The following is an 18,043-nucleotide window of genomic DNA, read 5'->3' as shown; positions in this document are numbered from 1 at the left end:
GACTACTGATACATAGGAAGCAGTTTTTCCTTCCCTAAATACCTAAAGCAATCCCATTGCCTCATCCAAGGCCACTGTCCTTGTTTTTCAAGCTTACGTTCTGCACCCTCCCACACCCCACAGTACCTTTTTATCCATGGGATCTTCCCAGGATTTGTGCTATTATACAACTTCAGTGGCAAGGAAGCATAATTTTTTATATGGTTATGCTGATGTGTCAAATACTTTGTTATCAGCATGAGAGTTTCCATCCAAGTTTCAAGTGGGCAGTAGTTCAAGCCACGTGTTTCTCAGTCATGGAAGGCTTGGAGATCTGCTTAAGGGGAGATGGCTTACGGAGGGTATCTGTTAGTTCAGCTCTAGTTAATAAGTGCTTTCAGATGCAGAGGGTACTCTTCTGAGAAACAAGTTGAGTTTTCTCTTTGTGGTTTTGTTTGGGTTTGTTTGGTTTTTTCCCTCCCATGAAAACGTCCATTTTGGGGTGAATCCCAAGACCTTTCATAACAAATTTGATATTACAGCTTGCAGAGACCATTTTAGGGATTTAACTATTATTTCCTCTAGATGCAGTCTTCTGCCATGGTTCAGATAAAGACATGAGCAGTTTTGTTCACTGTGATGTCCTGGTTGTACAACCCACCTTTGCCATGCAGCAGTATAAGCAGTCAGTGTTGATGCACATCTTAGGACAACAGAACTAAACAACTGGGGAATAAATTGAAAAGTTGGGTTTTCTTAAATTTTGGAATTATCTTCTATAGAAAGTGCACAAGTTAAAATTTTTATCTTGCATTAATTTTTATAGCAGAGAGCTGGACTAGCAGAACGTGTTTGATACAGAGAACTAAGGCTGAGAAGAAAATTTGAACTTGGAGGGGAAAATAGACATGAACGTTGTTATACAGATAATATGATGAACAGCATATGCTTGTATAGTGGAGGTGTTCTGAGTTATGAAGGTCTTCTGTGCTAATGTAGGTCAGGTTTTGGACAATAACTCCTTGATCATTCCTGGTCTTTGTTCAGGTCCGCTAGTTTTGTAACTAGCGTGAAGTGCAGAAAGCATTATACTTTTTCTCTGCCTGTGACACCCTGCCTTCAGAAACATATTCCCTGTGGCTCCACAAATATTAATTGAAAGTGGTCGAGGGTTTAGCAAATTGGTCTTAATTATTTATTTGAAAATAGAGGAGAGGCTATGTTTTTCCTGGAATCTCTCTCCCGTTGCAGGATCTGGGCCGTTATGCTCAGCAAGCATTTTTTTAGCTTAGTCAGCTGCAGCCCATTGATTACATCTCGGATCTCCTCGTGGCTCAGACTGCACTGCAGTAGTTTGCAGTGCCTTGCTGTAGATACTGTACATGTGCGAGGGTGGCTCTGTGAGTCAGTGGGCAGAAAGAAGATGTTGTAGGCAGGACAGTGCATAGCCTGTTCAGACTAGCATGATGAAGGCTGCAGAAATTTGTCAGCTAATTGAGAAAAAGGTATTTATTTTCCAAATGTTTGTGCATAGTGTTAAAAATAAACTTCGCTGCAGTGAACAAGATATTAGAAGAGGAGAGTATGGTATGTTTTTCTACTAAATAGTTCTCCCCCCACTGGAAAATGAGCTATAACACAAAGGATATTAAATCCTACCTCGTAAGACCCCCAAATAATCAAACATAGAAGCCCAGTAGCTTTTATACTTTGCACGTGAAATATATGTAAAGCGGTAATGTTACGTAGGAGATGAACATTTTGCAGTAGAATAAACAGATTTGTGGACCTGCAGTACTCGGAGTACTATATTAGCTTAGGAAGGGTTATGATTTTTGTCTCGAACTTTGTATTGTAAAAAGGTAATTGGAGAAAAGGCTGAAAGCACAGCATAGTCACATTGGTTCACACAGAGATGGGGAAAAGAAAAAAATTGACCTATGTCTTTAAAAATATTGCACATTTAATATATTATAGAAATGCCATTTCTCTGGGAATGGGTTAGTTATAAATCGTGAAAATTATGTAAAGGTTCTCATTGCTACTTTCACTGTTGGAGTAGCAAATTTGGACTTGAGAAGCAAGTTCACATTCTGGTTTAAAACATTACAACTACTGAAAGCCAGTGCAATTGAAATTAATGTATTAAAAGCAGACTAGCTGGTGGATTTGAAAATCTATTAGCAAGCAGGGACTCTTGTATCTTGTATAACTAGCTGTTTCTCTGCTTTCCTCCCCTGCAAGCCCTGGTTCAGTGAGGGTGACCTCAGATCATCTACATCAGGTTGTTGGTGGTTTTCTTCTGTGTAGCAGCGCTCTGGTTAGAGGTCTTGTGCTACAGGGGTGAGGGAAAAGGACGGACAACTCAGGCTCAAATCCCACATATGCCTGCAGGGAACTGAGATCCCATTTTCCATTTCCGAGTGCCTTTATTGCCAAGCTGCAGGGGGGATACAGTATGTCCGAATGTGTCATTCCTTCCAGTCGATGCTGTTCCACTTGAAGCTCTGATTATTCTTCCCACTGGACTACAGAGAGGGACTGTTACTGTGTCTGGTGGTGAGGGAACAGGGGCTTCACTCCCTGGGCAAGTGAATGTTGAGTTGGATTGCAGGTCAAGTCTTCCCTCCATCAGGTAAGTGCATTTGCTGCCAGGTTACAGAGTGCCTGTCATACACTTTCTCTCTCTTGGTAATAAATATTCAATTATTCTGTGCAAAAGGGATCCTTTCCAACATGGATGTTCTTAGACTTGCATCTCAAAGCACCCTGTGGATTAGGGGTGAGGGTGTAGTCTGGAAGGAGGGAGGTATGGTTTTCATGTCTGTGCAAGGGGTGGAGAGATTGGAACTTAGCTCTGCTGCATCTCAGTGATTGCCACGACTGTCTTTTATCTTCTTCTTTTTGGTAGAAAAGGACTGTCTTCTCCCTCTGACCCCAGGAAAGCATTATGAGCTGTAAATCCCAAATGAGATGTGACTAATGCTCTACAACACTCTCCAAAATATTGCCATTTCAGTGGTTCCCCTGCTCTGTGTTACAGTGCATGAAAAACTTGTCTGTCTTACTAAGCACTCCCCATGCTTTCCATGGGGATATTCTGTGCTACTTGTTCCCCAATGGGACCGTGCATGTAAGAAACAAGTGCAGCTCCGAGGCCAAAATTCTCTTGATAAAAATCGAATGATAATTGAAAAATAGGATTACAGCTTAAATAAGCTTTTGATTTAAAAATGCTCATTCTTAGCCCTGTTTCTAATGTGAGAAAGGCATCCTCATCTAGAGCACATATTCTGGCACAGGAACCGCACAATGAGATGGTTGGTGCATGCTATTCAGAAAGACAAAATTATTACCCTGGACTTTTCTGATGTTAAAATCCATTGGAAATCTTGAATTCTCCAAAAGTAAAGAAGGGAAGATGGCATTTTAACTCACCTCCTTCGGGTCTTTTGCTTTGGAAGGAGTAGTGGGAGACTACTAAGTAACTTTCTCAAAACTAAATTTCACGCACAGTCTACGGAATTCTTAGAATTTGCACATTTTTAGGGAAGAGGAATACTGAGACTCGAATAAGAAACTCCATTGGGTTGATTGCTTTTTATTACTTGATTTCTGTTGGAATAAGTATCTCTAAGCCGAGGTCTTTTCCTCAGTTTACTGAATTGAATTTTAAGGTTATGCAATATAATATTGGCTCTTGCCTCTGATCAGGGTGGCCCTCATGTTTCTATACTGTGTAACTGACATCTTCAGATACAGTGACTGCGCATGTGGCCTAAAAGCAGCACTGACTTTCATTCTGCTGTCTTTCAAACCACCATTCTGCATCCCACCAGATAGCGGAGACCCCGCTATTTCTAGGTGGAGCACTACAGCAGTCACCAGGGAAGGGGAAGATGCCTGAAGCTGGCAGCTGTGAAGCCTGTAAAGTTGGAAAGCCAGTGACTGTATAGAGATTGCTGGTGAGAAGGCAAGGTGGTGGTTGCAGAAAAAGCTAAATACCTTGGGTGGAAATCCAAGGGGGACATCTCTGTTCGTTTTTAGAAACTTATGCACTAACGTTAGAACTTGCTCCCCTTGTTGGTTATTAGATCAGTTTGATTGGGGGAGGAAGGGAGGTGTAGGTATCAGATAATGTTAGGAAGGAAAATCACAGTAGAACCGTACAACTGACCTGTGGTTGGGCTGTATGCATCTCTGCTCTCAGCTTTTTTTTTTATACTATTAGGTGTGATATGTGAGCAGGGCAAAGTTAGTCTCTAGAGGGACCCCTCTCACCACTTTACATAGCACTCAGAACCACACAGGCTCACTCAACACTTTGTGTCTAAATGAAACTAAATACAGCATGAGCCAACAGCCCTGGGAAGGATGCTGGGAGATGGCAACAGCTAAACAAGAGACCCAGGTTTCTGGAAGGATACAATATTGAATTGTTTTTTGATTCATTTCTGTTTAATTTTTTTCTCATTTTGTTGTTTTTTATCATGTTTTTCTTTGGGTTTCTCTCTGTTTTACAGTTCTTTTGGGCTCTTCTTTTGAGGCTGTGTTTGATGCGTTGGCTTCCCATCCGCTGCTCGTAACCATCTCTGCTATGAGTTGTGAGTGAGCCATCACCATGCTTCTGGGTTTTCATTTTGTTTTGTGCTTTTGTTATATATGGAAGTCCGAATTACACCTGGTTTTCTTTTTTCCCTCATGATATGTTTGTTTTTCAGCAGGAACGTGACAGCTACCTAAATATGATGCAGAGGCCTAGAACACTTGGGATTCTGCCTGAGGGGCTGGCAGACATTTGGGTGGTGCCAGAGACTGTGATTTTGTCACTTCTTTGGTTTCAGAGGCAAGGGGAGGGGAGTTCTCTTATCTTACATTTTTGGCTCCAGCTTCCTCTATTCATTTCTGACTCCCCACTGGGATAAAATATGCTGCTCTCATTAATGATTCTACAAAGTGCGGCTGTTTAAATTAGCAAGTCAAAACGCATTTAAGGGGTACAGAATTTGTCTCCACAGAAGAGGTGGAGATGCATATTCCTGCGTCTCCCCTATGAGCCTAACTAACGGAAGCAGGAGATTCCTAGAATTCACCAAGATACTTCTTTTTAGTTCAGTTAAAGCTTCCTCTCACTCTTCCTTCTTATCACAACTTTTCCAACAAGTCATTTTAATACAAGATATATCTCCAAGTGCTTCCCATGATCTGTGGCATTTCCTCTCTCCCCTTACCACCTGCTCTTCGATCTGTGCTAACTTTCTTTTCATTTTCTTACTGCTGGAAATCCTTTTCCTGTTTCCAGGAGAGGTGGGTTAATGATCCTAGATGACAGCAGGCCTGCTAGGGGCAAAGGTGGTGGATCTCATGAGGTGTTTGCACAGGCTTCCAGAAAGTTGGGGAGGAACCAGTGGTCATGTTCCCAGAGAGTACCACAGGCATAAAAAACAGCAGGAGGAAAGTACTGGCATCCAAATACAAGGTTTCAGGAAGGAAGATGAAAACTAGGACATTCAAAATACCAACCTAGGGACCAGTGAGGCAAGAGGAAAAATTTTAATCTCTATGTATGAACGTGGTGTAAGGAGCAGGGATTCAGATTAATGAGGTAATACGAGCACTGCTGAAATAGAGGGAGCGTATATAGGAAAGACAGATTTCATGTGAATCGTAAAGGAGACACTGTTGACACTTAAAATACAAATGATCATGAGTGTTTGAACTGGAGAATGATGAAAAGCTGATGGGTGCAAAAGAGCACAGTTTGGAACAATGCATCCACTTCATACAGGATTTTGTTACCTAATTCTGTCTTTGTGAAGTAGTGTACATTGCTAATACATTAAAAGGAACACAGAGTATAATTTTTGCTCTGTGTTAGCGATCTAACACATTCTCCCAAGCTAAAACTCATTTTAAACCAGGTTCTAACACAACGCAATATACTTCATATCTCTGTCATCTCCCTGACAGCTCTGTGTAATAAGTTACTTTAGCTTTGTGCTAGACACAATCTGAATGCAGGATGAGATATACTTTAGCCTGAGTAAGATTTTTGATAGTAATACTGATGTAGAAAAATTTAAAAATAAATCATGTATAGTTTAAAATTGTATTTCAGCCTGCTAGCTCATTACCTTCTTATAATTTTGGGGATTCAAACCAGTTGGATTATATATGATTCCAGAGTCTGAAGCTCCTAACTGTTAAAATTTCAGTTCTGTTTCAAATGTGGACCGGTCTGGACAGCAAGGATGCTTTATCCAGGCTCTTTTCCACTGCTGGGCAATGCAGTGGTGGTATGAAATTTGTTCACTGGAAGAAATGAGGAGTGTAAAGAAATCATCTGGAAAATTGATGAATTCAGAAGAAAAGTCAGTAACAGTTGGGTGTACAGCATGTGCTACAATAAATGCTCAGGCAGGAGCTGTTTGTTTGGATGAAAAACAAGGTATCTCCACAGCCATGGAAATATTTGATCGCAGTGATTAGTGATGCAGTCAAAAGGCATGACTAATTGCCTTGTGACTGGCAGGGCAGTCAAATATGGTTAAAAGAGGTGAAACCTTTATGACAAAAAGATGCTGTTAACACAGTTAGCATCTGCCTGTTTTGTTCAAATCTCTAAACATCCTGTCAAAACAATTGCAAAGTCTTACTCAGTTGCAGTGCTCTCCCTTCGCTGAGGTACCACACGAGAGAGGACTGGAGCGAGACCCCTTTGGGTTCAGCTGCCGCACTGGCTTGGTTGTTGGCTGTGGGACAGATGCACAGTTAAAAGATGGCTGGGCTTTTGGTTTGCTTCTGAAAGAGGAGGGGAATACATTTGCAAACTGCCTAGAGTTGTTTTCAGAATAGATCCAATTAAAGACTGCAAAGATAGCCTGTCTGCCAGAAATAGTAAGTATTGATCTAAAAAGATTTTCAGAGACATTGCCAACCATACTGAAACCAGCACATGCGGTATACTTGGTTCAGTACATACACAGTTGATAACTGAAGACACTGAAGTAGGGAAAGACATGAAAGACAAACTCCCATGAACTGCAAACATTGAACAATATTTGTTCTGAAAACATTACGGGTTGCACACTGGAATTGTTCACAATACGCTCTTATTTTATGGCTCATGAAAAGTATCCAAACACACTAGCTTCCACTCGTGAAGGAAAAGCGGAATGTCCTCTTGCTTTTGAATATGTAGAGGACATTTATGGTGATGGCTGATTCCAACAGATGTATTCCAGTGGCCAGTATTCTGCTTTTCAGGAACTCAAGTCAGTGAGTTCACTGGAATTCTGAAAAATATTTTGCAATCATTTGTCAGTGGAAATCCTAAATGTATGTTCTGGGAGGAATGAAGTACATGATCATGAATATAATATCTTTACTATTACCTGCTGCTAAATAAGTAGCTTACAGCTCAGGCTGGTGTACTGCAAGATTAAATGCTGCTTAAAGAGCATGGGATATGCATACAGGTTCTCCTTGTGGAGTATTTGATTAACATAAAGGAGTCATAAGATAGACTTGTAGCTTTTTTTGCTTGGAGTCACTATAACTTAAGAGCTGCATTATACACCATTCAGGTCTGTGTTAGTGACACAGTGTTGGTGAATTTGTTTAAAAAACATTTGAAGTTTTATTCTTTCTGAGAGTATTGAAACTCAGAGCAACTTCCCTGTACCCAAAAAGAAGCAACTGAATTGTACGTATTTAAACTGACAGAAGTGTGCCCTGGAATAAAAGTGCAGAGTTTTAGGCTTAGTTCTGAAAGTGTAGGCAGAGCTGAAGGAACAACATGAATCAACTGACCTAAGTGGGACAAGTTACCAAATTAGAGTTGTTATTAATGTGATCAAATTTCTGCAAGAGTAGTAGTTCTTTGCCCAAGCTTAGCCTTATGATGGAAGATGTCTGGACCTGAACTGGGTTTTGCCACATGAATTTTGAAAGTACTGCTGTTAACTCTGGTGCTTCTAGCTAAGCTGGAAGGATTTGGTGGATGTCATTATTTAAATGCAGTTTTTTCAGAACAATGACATCCTCAATAAGTGAACTCGCATGGTCTGATGTTCTTGTGGAGGCAGCAGTGGAAGGAGTTGAAAGTGTTGCTCAGCCCCCAGAACAGAGAAAGCCACCAGCTTGGAGGAATAGTCAGGGGAGGACTGCCTTCTTCCCAAGGCCACTAGATCAAGCCTCGAATTCCCAAGGACACAAAGAATAAGAGAATCAGAGAAAGAGAAAATAAATGTACATGGTTTAGGATATACTGGGAAGAATCTGGAAAAAAGCAAGAACTCTGAAAGTCAGAAGTTCTTAATTAATTTAAGTCTTACAGAGGATGTTGACAATCAGTGTCAGCAAACGCATAGGGTCACCTGCCGTGTGTCAGAGTAGGGGATCCCCGTTCTTGTCCTGACCAGGCTGCACTCAAGCTTTGCTTAGCTCATGTTATTCATGACTCAGTTTTGCACTTGCACTTCTTTACTAGCTTTTCCCTTGACCTGGAGTTTAAAAAGGAAAATATGATCTTGGATAATGTTCTTAGCTCTATGCCTAGACTATTACTATTCTAACCTATCACTGTAACCACCTTGCCCTCTCTGTAAAATAAGCTTTTCTAGAAATGCAGACTTGGAGTATGCTGTCTGTTTAGCTGGCTGCTAGAGCAGATGAAGGCAGTAAGAGCTTTGTATCCCTTGGGTACATATGGAATAACAGTATAGACAAGAGGTTCTCAGGAGTTAGCTGCACAGGGGATTTAGTAATTTGCTCTGTCTCTGATATTTTCTGTTGTCTCCCTTCAGCCTCGCAATGTTGCTGGTTTTCGAGGAACGGTCCGCTACGCTTCGGTGAATGCACACAAAAACCGAGTGAGTATTTTTGTGTTATAAGGAGTTAACAGCAAGGTTATTTCTCCTCAGAAGCCTGTTTTCAGGAGCAGAGAAGTCAGAGGCATGAGTTCTGGTTTGTTACCTACAGAAGTTAGTATGTCAAATGAATTCCATTAGGTGGTCAAGGCTGTTGACCGTAAAATCAAAATTATGATTCAGTTATTGGATCCTCTCTAGTTGGCAGCCTTAATAACTGTCATTGTTGCATTTTAAGGGAAAAAAACCCCACACTAAAGTGAAAATCAGGTTAAGTGCCAGGCTGCTTGCTGCTAGTTTCTAGAAGCACTTGGCTGTGAATTACCAAATGCCAAGTCCCCAAATCCATTCTCCACCTGGAATTTTTAATATTAACATCATGCCGCCAGGTGAAGAGCCACCTAGTGAAAGCTAGGTTTACTTTTCCCTGAAAAGAGCCAGTATTTACATAGTGTCTGGCTTGTTTCATTCTGAACGCTTCCAGAAGTCTCATCCAACATTCTTCTCAAAACACTCATTGGTCCTATTTCAGTAACGTTCCTGTGTAGTCAGTAAACCGTAAGTCCTCTGGTTCTGCGCTATGTGCCTTACCAGATGGAAACTATCAGCCCTCCTGCATTACCTCCAGGTTTTTGGCCTTATTTGGGATGAATCTGTAGGATGACCTGTGCCTTATGAGGAAGTTTCAAGGTTTTTTAGGGAAAGAAATTATTGTATGCAGAAGATGGAAAGTGTGATGTGGGGAGGGTAGTTGAATGCCATCATGAATTCATTCTATTTCCTGGGAGACACTGAGAAACCTGGCGAATAGTTTTTGGAAGAGCTGGATAGTGACAGCTGTAGCTGGCGTCAGCTGAAGGTATATTTAGACACAAAAATTGCTGTATAATGCATGCTATTCTTAGAAATCATGTTCTAGACATTGGATGTTGAGCACCAAAAATTATTGTATGTGCTTTGACAATTTCAGCCTTAATCCCCATGTTTCAATTTCCGATTTGCTAGGCCAGGAGGAGAGTGGTATGTGGAAATGTTACAAATCTGTAAATTGTTGTGGTGCTTGATGATGAGTGTTTTGCAAAAGTCCTTGAGTAAATGCTGTCTTGTGAAAAGAGTTTGAATGATACTTAGTTTAAAAATACTGACAAGAAACACTTTCTACAAAGTTTGTTTTTTTTCTTAATCTAGGTTATTCCATGTCCCATTAATAAATATTCCACTCCTGTACACTCAGTGAGGGAAAGTCCTGTGGAAAACTTGTGCTTTGTTGTCTAGATAAAAACCTCTTTCTTAATATATTCACAAAAAAGAAAACAAATGAGGTTATTCAGGTGAATGTATTAGACATTGCCAAGTTTAATAAATGCTTGATTTTGCATCTTTAATCTGGCTTCTTTAATCATTGAATAGGAAGTATGACTTTTCTTCCTGCTTTTTAAAATGAGGTAGCTCATCTGGAGAGCACACTTGGACTACTGAGCAGCATGGAACTTTGCTCCTCAGTCTTCGTCTCTCTTTTCTCCAGGAGATGGGTAGACATGATGATCTGTGGTCCCTCTTTTACATGTTGGTGGAGTTTGCGGTTGGTCAGCTTCCATGGCGAAAGATCAAAGATAAGGTAGGAAACCTAGTGTCTGTGCTTAAGATAGGGTGCTACATTTTTATTATTATGACTCTTACTATTCCTCCTGCAGTTCAGTGCATCTTTTTGCTGCCAGAGCCTGCTTTTCATCAGATCTTGCTGCAAGATGCTAACCTGCTTTTGTGTGTTCCGATGCACAATGTGGAGCTTGTCTTATTTGGAGTAACTAGATATTTTCTTATGCACGTTGTTAATCATATTTGATCAAGCGACTTTGACTTTGTTCTTGCAAAGCAAACAACAAAAGCGGAAAGGCTGAGCTGTCCTTTTACAGATAAACAGGGCCTTTAGAAAGGTGGAAGGATAACGCTTTGCCATGCCAAACAAGCCAAATAGGAATTGCAACTGGAAAGTTAAACAGAATAAAGCTAACTGTTCATGTTGTCTTGCAAATACTTTGTGCTAGAGAATAAAATCCCTGGAAAGAAACAGGTGACCTGTGCAGAAGGCTGTGCTAAAGGGACAGCTTCTGAAGTGTGTTTCGGACTCAGGATTCCCCTTTGGCCTTTGCCTGCAGTGATCAACCTCGCTTTGCTAGGGACACCACACAGGAGAAGTGTGTAGACACAGCACTGGGTCTAAGAAGAGGCTGTGTTCCAAGAATGATAAGACTAGATGGTATTCCAGGAATGATAAGACTGTATGAATGCGAAGCAATAGAAGAAATTCTTGGCTCTGAGATATTTTCTTTTTTCCAGGAGCAGGTTGGCATGATAAAAGAGAAGTATGAACACCGAATGCTGCTAAAACACATGCCTTCAGAATTCCACCTTTTTCTGGACCATATTGCAAGTCTAGACTATTTCACCAAGCCAGACTATCAGGTAGGCACCTTTCTTTGTTACCAATCTGATGCATGGCACTCTGGATTGGCGTTTGAATTTTCTAACATTCCCATGCACGTGTTCATATATGGCTGAGGAATACTTTTCCTAGGACTGGGAGAGAAAGGTTGGACTGGACAGTTCTTCAACATCTCAGAAGTTTTTTCTTCCCCTTCCACCACCCTGTCCAAAATAATCCTGTGCTCCAGACCAGAAATCTCTCCCCAAGCAACAGAGTACTTTTGGCTTTCATCAAAACACAGAAGTGTTGAGATACTCCAAATGTGACAGAATTTTATCACAGCATGCCAAAGTCTGCAGAGCCTATGCCAACAGCTTAACAGTACACACCAGCCCCTTTGTTTTCTTGCAGACTCATGTGGGCCTTAGCTATTATTATCTCTTTCTTTAATACTCATCTTAACATACTTTTTTTTTCCCATTCATTGTTTGCTATCAGCATGTTATGTGATCAGTTACAATAGCTCAGCCAACACAATATAACTGAGGCAACTTGATTCTGTGTCCCTTTTTTTATCTCAGTGGTTTTCTCTGTACCATTAAAGCCAGAATGATGAAGACAACATTTTATTAGCAGATCTGTGCAGTCTTACATGAGTGCCTGCTCCTGTTGATAGTGCATCAAATGAGTGGGAAAATGGTAGGAGGGTGTTCCAGCAAACTCTCTCCAACAATGCTTTTGTATTTTAGCCACGTACATGTTGCAGCATAGCAACCACAACTTTTTAAAAAAGAAAAAAAAAGGCAAATACATTCTGGGTAGTACAGTGGAAAAATAACATTTACCACTAAGATGGAGGGCTGTAGAGGGATGGAAGTGGACTGAGGAGATGCTGAGGGAGATGGATTTGTTTAGCCTGGAGAAGAAAAGTCAAAGAGGGGATCTGATTGCTGTTTTCCACTGCCTCAAGGACAGTTGCGGGGAGAAAAGAGGCAGACTTTTCTCAGAGGCAGCAAGGGAAATTGTGACTAAATCTTGGGGGGGAGATCAGAATGAGGGTTCTTAAGTAGGGAACAGGTACCTAGAGGAGTTGTGGAATTTTCATCCTTGGGGATTTCCAAAAGTTGACTGAATGAGGAACCTGATCTGACTTTGCAGTTAGCCCTGGTTTGAGCAGATGGTTGGATTAGAGATCTCCAAAGCTCCTTTTGAACTTACATCCTCCTATATTCTATTCCAGTTAAAATAATTGTGTCCTGACAGTACTGAAAAGCCACCCTTCAGATGGAAATGGAAGGAGATGTTTCCAGACAATTTTAGTGCAGTACAAATCATGAACAGCGCTTTCACAGTAGGGGATTTGTCTGAAGCTGTGAATTGCCTCTTTACCTTCAGTTTCTTGCAGGCGCAGCTCTGGGAAGAAGCTTCCTGAAGGGAACTCCCCACAAAAGTCTGGCATCTGCAGCTTGCCACCAAACACTGATTCTTCTAGCTTGACTTGGAGGCCTATTCCAGCCAGCAAATTCTCCAAACATCTCGGCTCCAGAGATGTCTTTATATTGATTTATCTGGATTTATTACTGTGAAAGATTAAAAACTATATTAGGTGGCATCTGAATTTGTCACCAGTACCAGACCCTCAGGGAAATTAAGGAAATTGGGAAGTATGTCTGCTAATATATAAAGTCATGGTTTATTTAAAAATTGGAATGACAGGATTAGGAATAAGGAAACAGAATAAACCATATATGAATATAATTTGAATTTACAGGTCACCATTTCCCTTCTTAGCTTTTTAATATAATTCAATTTAAGATGTATGCTAATCACTAGGTGAGGATTATGACTGAATGCTGTCCTTTAGCTGGACGGGTTTGGTGTTTCATATAGCTACCCAGCAATAGTCGACCTCTGAGTTCTCCTCTTTGAGAGAAATTATGATGAAAGGGCAGCTTCACTGGGCTGGAGAAAAGGTTTTTCTGGCCTAGTAGTGTGTCTTCAGTGGTGTTAGTTGTGCGAAGATTATAGAAGAATGAGTATTTACTGACATTTCCCCAGAAAACTCTCAAAGCTCCAGGATCAAGGATCCCTGAGGCTCAAGAATCTCCTAAACCAAAAATGTCTCTATTTCAGAGCCCTCAATGAATTTGTCTTCCATGAACTTGTCCAGTCTTCTCCTGAATTCATGTAAAACCTTTAGCATCCATCATGTGGCAGGGAGGCACCACAGCTTAAGTGCTTGCTGTGAGAAGAACTACTTTCTTCTGTTTGTTCTAAACTTGCCATCTGCCAGCCTTATTTAATGCCCCTTACATCTTGGACATAACTGTGAAAGCTGGTCCCTAGCCCCTCTGCCGCTTCCCAGCCACACAGAATCTTACAGGCCTCCATGGTTATTGCTCTTTGGTTACTCTTTTGCCCAGACTGAAGGATCCTAGTCTACTCACTTGCTTTTTGCCCAGAAGGAAACCTTTCCACACCTTTGGTTTGTGTCCTCCTCTGAACCTTGTCCAGCTGTACCTTCGTGAGGTGGGGACTTGCCAGCATTGCATGTTCAAGACGTATGTAGCCCATGAAGTGATAAACTGCAGTTACGATGTTCTATTCCATTCCCAAGACTTCCTAATATTTTATCTATTTTATCCAGTGGAAATGCAGTTTTGATTGCTCCTATTTCTGTGTACCAAGTAAAGCTTTGGCTTCCTTTGCAGTAGCATGAGGTTTTGGTAAAATCCTTCCTCTGCCATCTCCATCATTTTGAAGTGGGGAATGATGCATAAACGCTGCATGTGAGCATCCAATAATAAGATCGTTCTGACTGCTCCCTCCTCCCTCACTGTCTGAATTCTGATGTATTATCTCTCTAACTTCTCCTGATGTATGTCTTCTGGCTTTGCAGGATGCTGGATATCATAGGATGCTTTTGGCTTTAGAAAGAGGCCAGACATGAATGTAAGAAGAGCCGTACTGGGTCAGCCCCTCCTTTCTTGCTCCTTTGTAAATGGGGACAAATAGGGGACTGGCCGCTGCTGCTGTCCACCTTGCTCCAAGTGGTCCATGCCCTGAAGTTTGCAATCTTTTTCTTCAGCTCTGCCACCGTCAGCATCTGGGATTGTTCATCTAAGCAGATATGCTAGTGTGAAGGATGGGAAAGGGAGAGGGGTGAAATACATCTATAGCCCTCACCACCATTGTGCAGCACATCTTAACTGATGCATGAAAGAAAAAGCAACTGCATCTGCTATCTTCAGACTTGTTTTATCACTGTCACAGGAAGAAAGTTTGAGAGGTGGAAGGCAATGCACATACTTCATCTCAGTAACCCCATGACTCCCCCCCCCCTCCTTCCTTCTCCGTATTGTTGTTTAAAAAAAGCAAAACAAACAAACAAACAAAAAAACAAAAACCCCATTACAAACAAAAAAAAGGACCCCAGTCCTCTCCCACCACTCAGAGCCATATTTCTCTCTCTCTCCCATCTACCCCCTAGCCTTGCTTATGGCTTTTTCTGTCTGTGTGAATTATCTCCTTTCTCTCTAGTTTTCCAATTCTCCTACTTGCATTCTTGCCCCTATGTGATTGGGTTTTTTTCTTTTTTGCACTTGTTAGCCACCATGATTATCTCTCGTTTGCCTCAATTAAATAATTAAACTACTGTCTTTTCCCCTACCAGCTCTGACTGGGAAGACCGTAATCCTCCTTAAAGCATGAAAATAACATTGCTAACACTCAGGACCTCAGCTGATGCTCTGCAGCATCCAAGTAGTCGCCTGCCTTGGGGGGAAAATGGGATTACTCCATTGTGTGTCTGCAGCAGGTTTGCTCTTACTTAGCCAGTGACCTTAGCTGGGCCCAGAAGCTGATGGAATGGTGAGCCTGTTATTCCTGGACCTACTTCCCATGGCAGTGAAGGTTCCCAAGATCATACTTGGTCACAGACTGTGGCTCTAGATCCATGGGAAGTGTCTAGTTCTTAACTACTGACATCTATGCCCCAAAGCCAAGCCATCAAATAGTGTTTGTCAGTAGTCATCTGCCTTCCCTTGCCATTTTAGATCCTCTGGAGCACACTTCACGCTGAGTGGTGATTTTATCACAGTTCTGGGCCCCTGAGATCACATCAGAAGAGAGAGATACCAGGCTGTAACTAAAGACTAAGTGTGACTGGAGACCACTACTCTCTGCTGGATAGATGGCACAAGCTTTGCCTAGGCATAGGTGAAGAAAATGATGGTAGAATAAAATAGAGTTGAGCTGTTATGTGATGGATCTTACTTACACCTTGTGGTTTTGCACTTCTTGGGCTCATGGCCTCTGACATCAGGCCTGTCCCTTTAATGGATCATTGTCAGTATTGGTTCATGGTTAGGATCAAACTTTCAGCACTTTCACAGCAGGAGGATGTGGGCATTAGAGCAATACTTTGGGGTTTTCTGACTCATTTGACAGCAAGAGAGACGTGCCTTTCCCCTGGCATAGTGAAGATAGGATGTGAGAAAGTTGCATGAAAATCTTTTCTGCTACAGTTGCATGCTGGGTCCAACTGGTAGAGGGATAGTTTCAGGTATGGTTGGGGAGGTGGCTAGCTTCTCTCCCCAGAGATCCATCTTTTTGCAGTGAGTATCAGAAAAGAAATGGTGACCTTTGGTCCTGGAAGATTATAGAAATTGGAATGTCTTTACCTGGGAGTCCATCAGATTCCCTCAGCTGGTGGATTGTGAATTGCATTTCACCCAAGAAAAAGTGATCACACCACCTGTGATTGTATAAGACAATGGCTGTCTTGTACACATCCAGAGCAGAGGTGGGAAGATAAGAGCTTTGTACATGGACCTCTTCCTTTCAGATGCAGTTGATACCAGATATTGTCAGAGCATTTGGGAAGGGCTCTCTGTGGACAACCAGTGCCAGTTTGAGACCTCTCATGTTGGCCAAGTTATTGGAAGTCTTCCATCATGGCCTTAGTGTTTTCTCCCCAGGCATCCCTCTAGGGCTTACAAACGTGTATCAGGAGCATTCCCTTATCAAAAGGGGACCCCTGCCACTTAAGAGGTGTTCCTAATATTTATTCTTCAATACTGTCTTGGGGATTACAGTGCAGATTAGAAACTTGAACAAGAGCAACTTGCCATGCCTGAAGTTTATGCATGTGCAGAAGTTTATGCATGTGTGTCTTCCTAGATGAGCCCCAGAGAATTCAAGGCTGGAGCATCTGGACAATCCATAACTGTTTTGGGACCTTTTTCACCTGCTGTTTCAGGATTGATTGTGATTCATTTCCTGAACCTTGGTCAGAAGAAGGCATTTGACAAGATGTATCATGACCGTTTAATGGGTAATTTCTGCACAATTGGCTGCTTCTCTCTCATTCTATAAGGCATCAGCCCAAAACATGGTATGCTACTACAAAATGGGCAATTAAGCTTTATGTCCTCATGGACATTAACATCTTTAATAGAGAAACGTGTTGGGTCTCTTCTTTATCGCACCAGTAGTTTTGATACTCAAAGAGTTGGAATTGCACTTTGTCTTGTGGAAGTTGACGCGCTCTGATGTGACATGTTCTAGACCTGGCACATGGACTGGCAAGCCATGCCCTCACCAGTCTACATCTACTGAGTCATGAATCCTTGTCCAGTGCTCGGGGGGGGAAAAGGTACCACAAGGGTTCCCTAGTTCCCATTGCTGTGCCGCAGTTTGGTTTATCCAGTGTATTTTCTTTACTGCGTATCCCTTTCTGTTGTTAAATCTGGCCCAATAAGAAGCTCAGGAGTCTGAACAGCCCTAAATGGGAAAAGCTGATCCAGTCCATGCTCTGCCCCTGTTTCAATACCATTCCTCTGTGACTCTGATAGCCTTCCAAGGGGAAATTCTGTATTTCTTCTCACTGGGGTGCTGTGGATCGATCTCTGCTTACCCTGTAGTTGGGGAAGAGGATCCGATCTGCATCTGTAGCCATTGCCTCCTTTCTCTTTCTGGATCCTGGAGAGGTGGAGTGATTGCTTACAGTGCAGCTAGACTGAATGAAATATACTGCCTTGTGCCTTTCGTGTTACCTCCCAGGGTTCCAGAATGGCCAACATTTCCTTTGTATATGAGGAATTCCCAGTGAGACCTATCCAAACTGCTGGTCTTCCACCACAACTTCCCTATGACTTGAAAGCTCTTTTCCAAGTAAGGCCAACTACAGGCACCATGATAAGGGATTGTTTTCATAGGTCCCTGTCTGCATGTGATGTAGACCTGTTGGGTGTACTGGAGGTGAGTCCTGTCTGGTACCTTCATGATTTGAGCCTAATTTTTAGCTTACAATTAGGTGTACATAACTTTTTTTACCTTGTGCATGAATGACAGACATACATTATTCTCAACCAGTAGACAGAAACTGGAATATCTTCCTGATTCAAGGAAGTCTTATGAGAAGATGTTACTTGGTCATCTACTACCTTTTCCTACGTTCCCTCATCACCTGAGCTCAGCCTTCCCTGAAGTCTCTTCATCTAGCCTCAAACCCCATCAAATGGTTACTCATAAAGTTTTTGAAAAAAATGATAATATTGTTCATGTATGCACATGCTTTGTCATCACTTTCCTTGTTTTTGTGTTCTGTCCAGACACCAAAAGGCTAGGTCTGTTACTGCCAAGAAAATATGGCAAGTCAGCCTCTATCTACACTTAGGTCCATGGTATACAAACTAAAAAGTTCTTAATGGAGTGGGGTATATAGGCATAGCTATGGTGGGCATTATATTCTTGCTGAAGAGGG

The 18,043-nt window shown here is 41.8% G+C and overlaps 1 protein-coding gene across 5 annotated transcripts in view; it reads left to right on the top strand.

Annotated features, from left to right (window-relative positions):
- The window catches only part of TTBK1 (tau tubulin kinase 1), a 120,407-nt gene that overhangs the window by 52,148 nt on the left and 50,216 nt on the right, over window positions 1-18,043 (top strand). For 3 of the 5 annotated variants that reach the window (XM_069799856.1, XM_069799857.1, XM_069799859.1), the window contains 3 exons: window positions 8,787-8,852; window positions 10,375-10,467; window positions 11,190-11,315. In XM_069799856.1, coding sequence (XP_069655957.1) covers window positions 8,787-8,852; window positions 10,375-10,467; window positions 11,190-11,315 — 285 coding nt within the window. The other 2 variants (XM_069799860.1, XM_069799858.1) reach the window with 2 other exon arrangements.

Source organism: Haliaeetus albicilla, chromosome 13, assembly GCF_947461875.1.
Source record: "Haliaeetus albicilla chromosome 13, bHalAlb1.1, whole genome shotgun sequence".
Classification (NCBI taxonomy): Eukaryota; Metazoa; Chordata; class Aves; order Accipitriformes; family Accipitridae; genus Haliaeetus; species Haliaeetus albicilla.
Note: the sequence above shows the minus strand (reverse complement) of the source record. Positions and strands in the feature narration are given on the sequence as shown.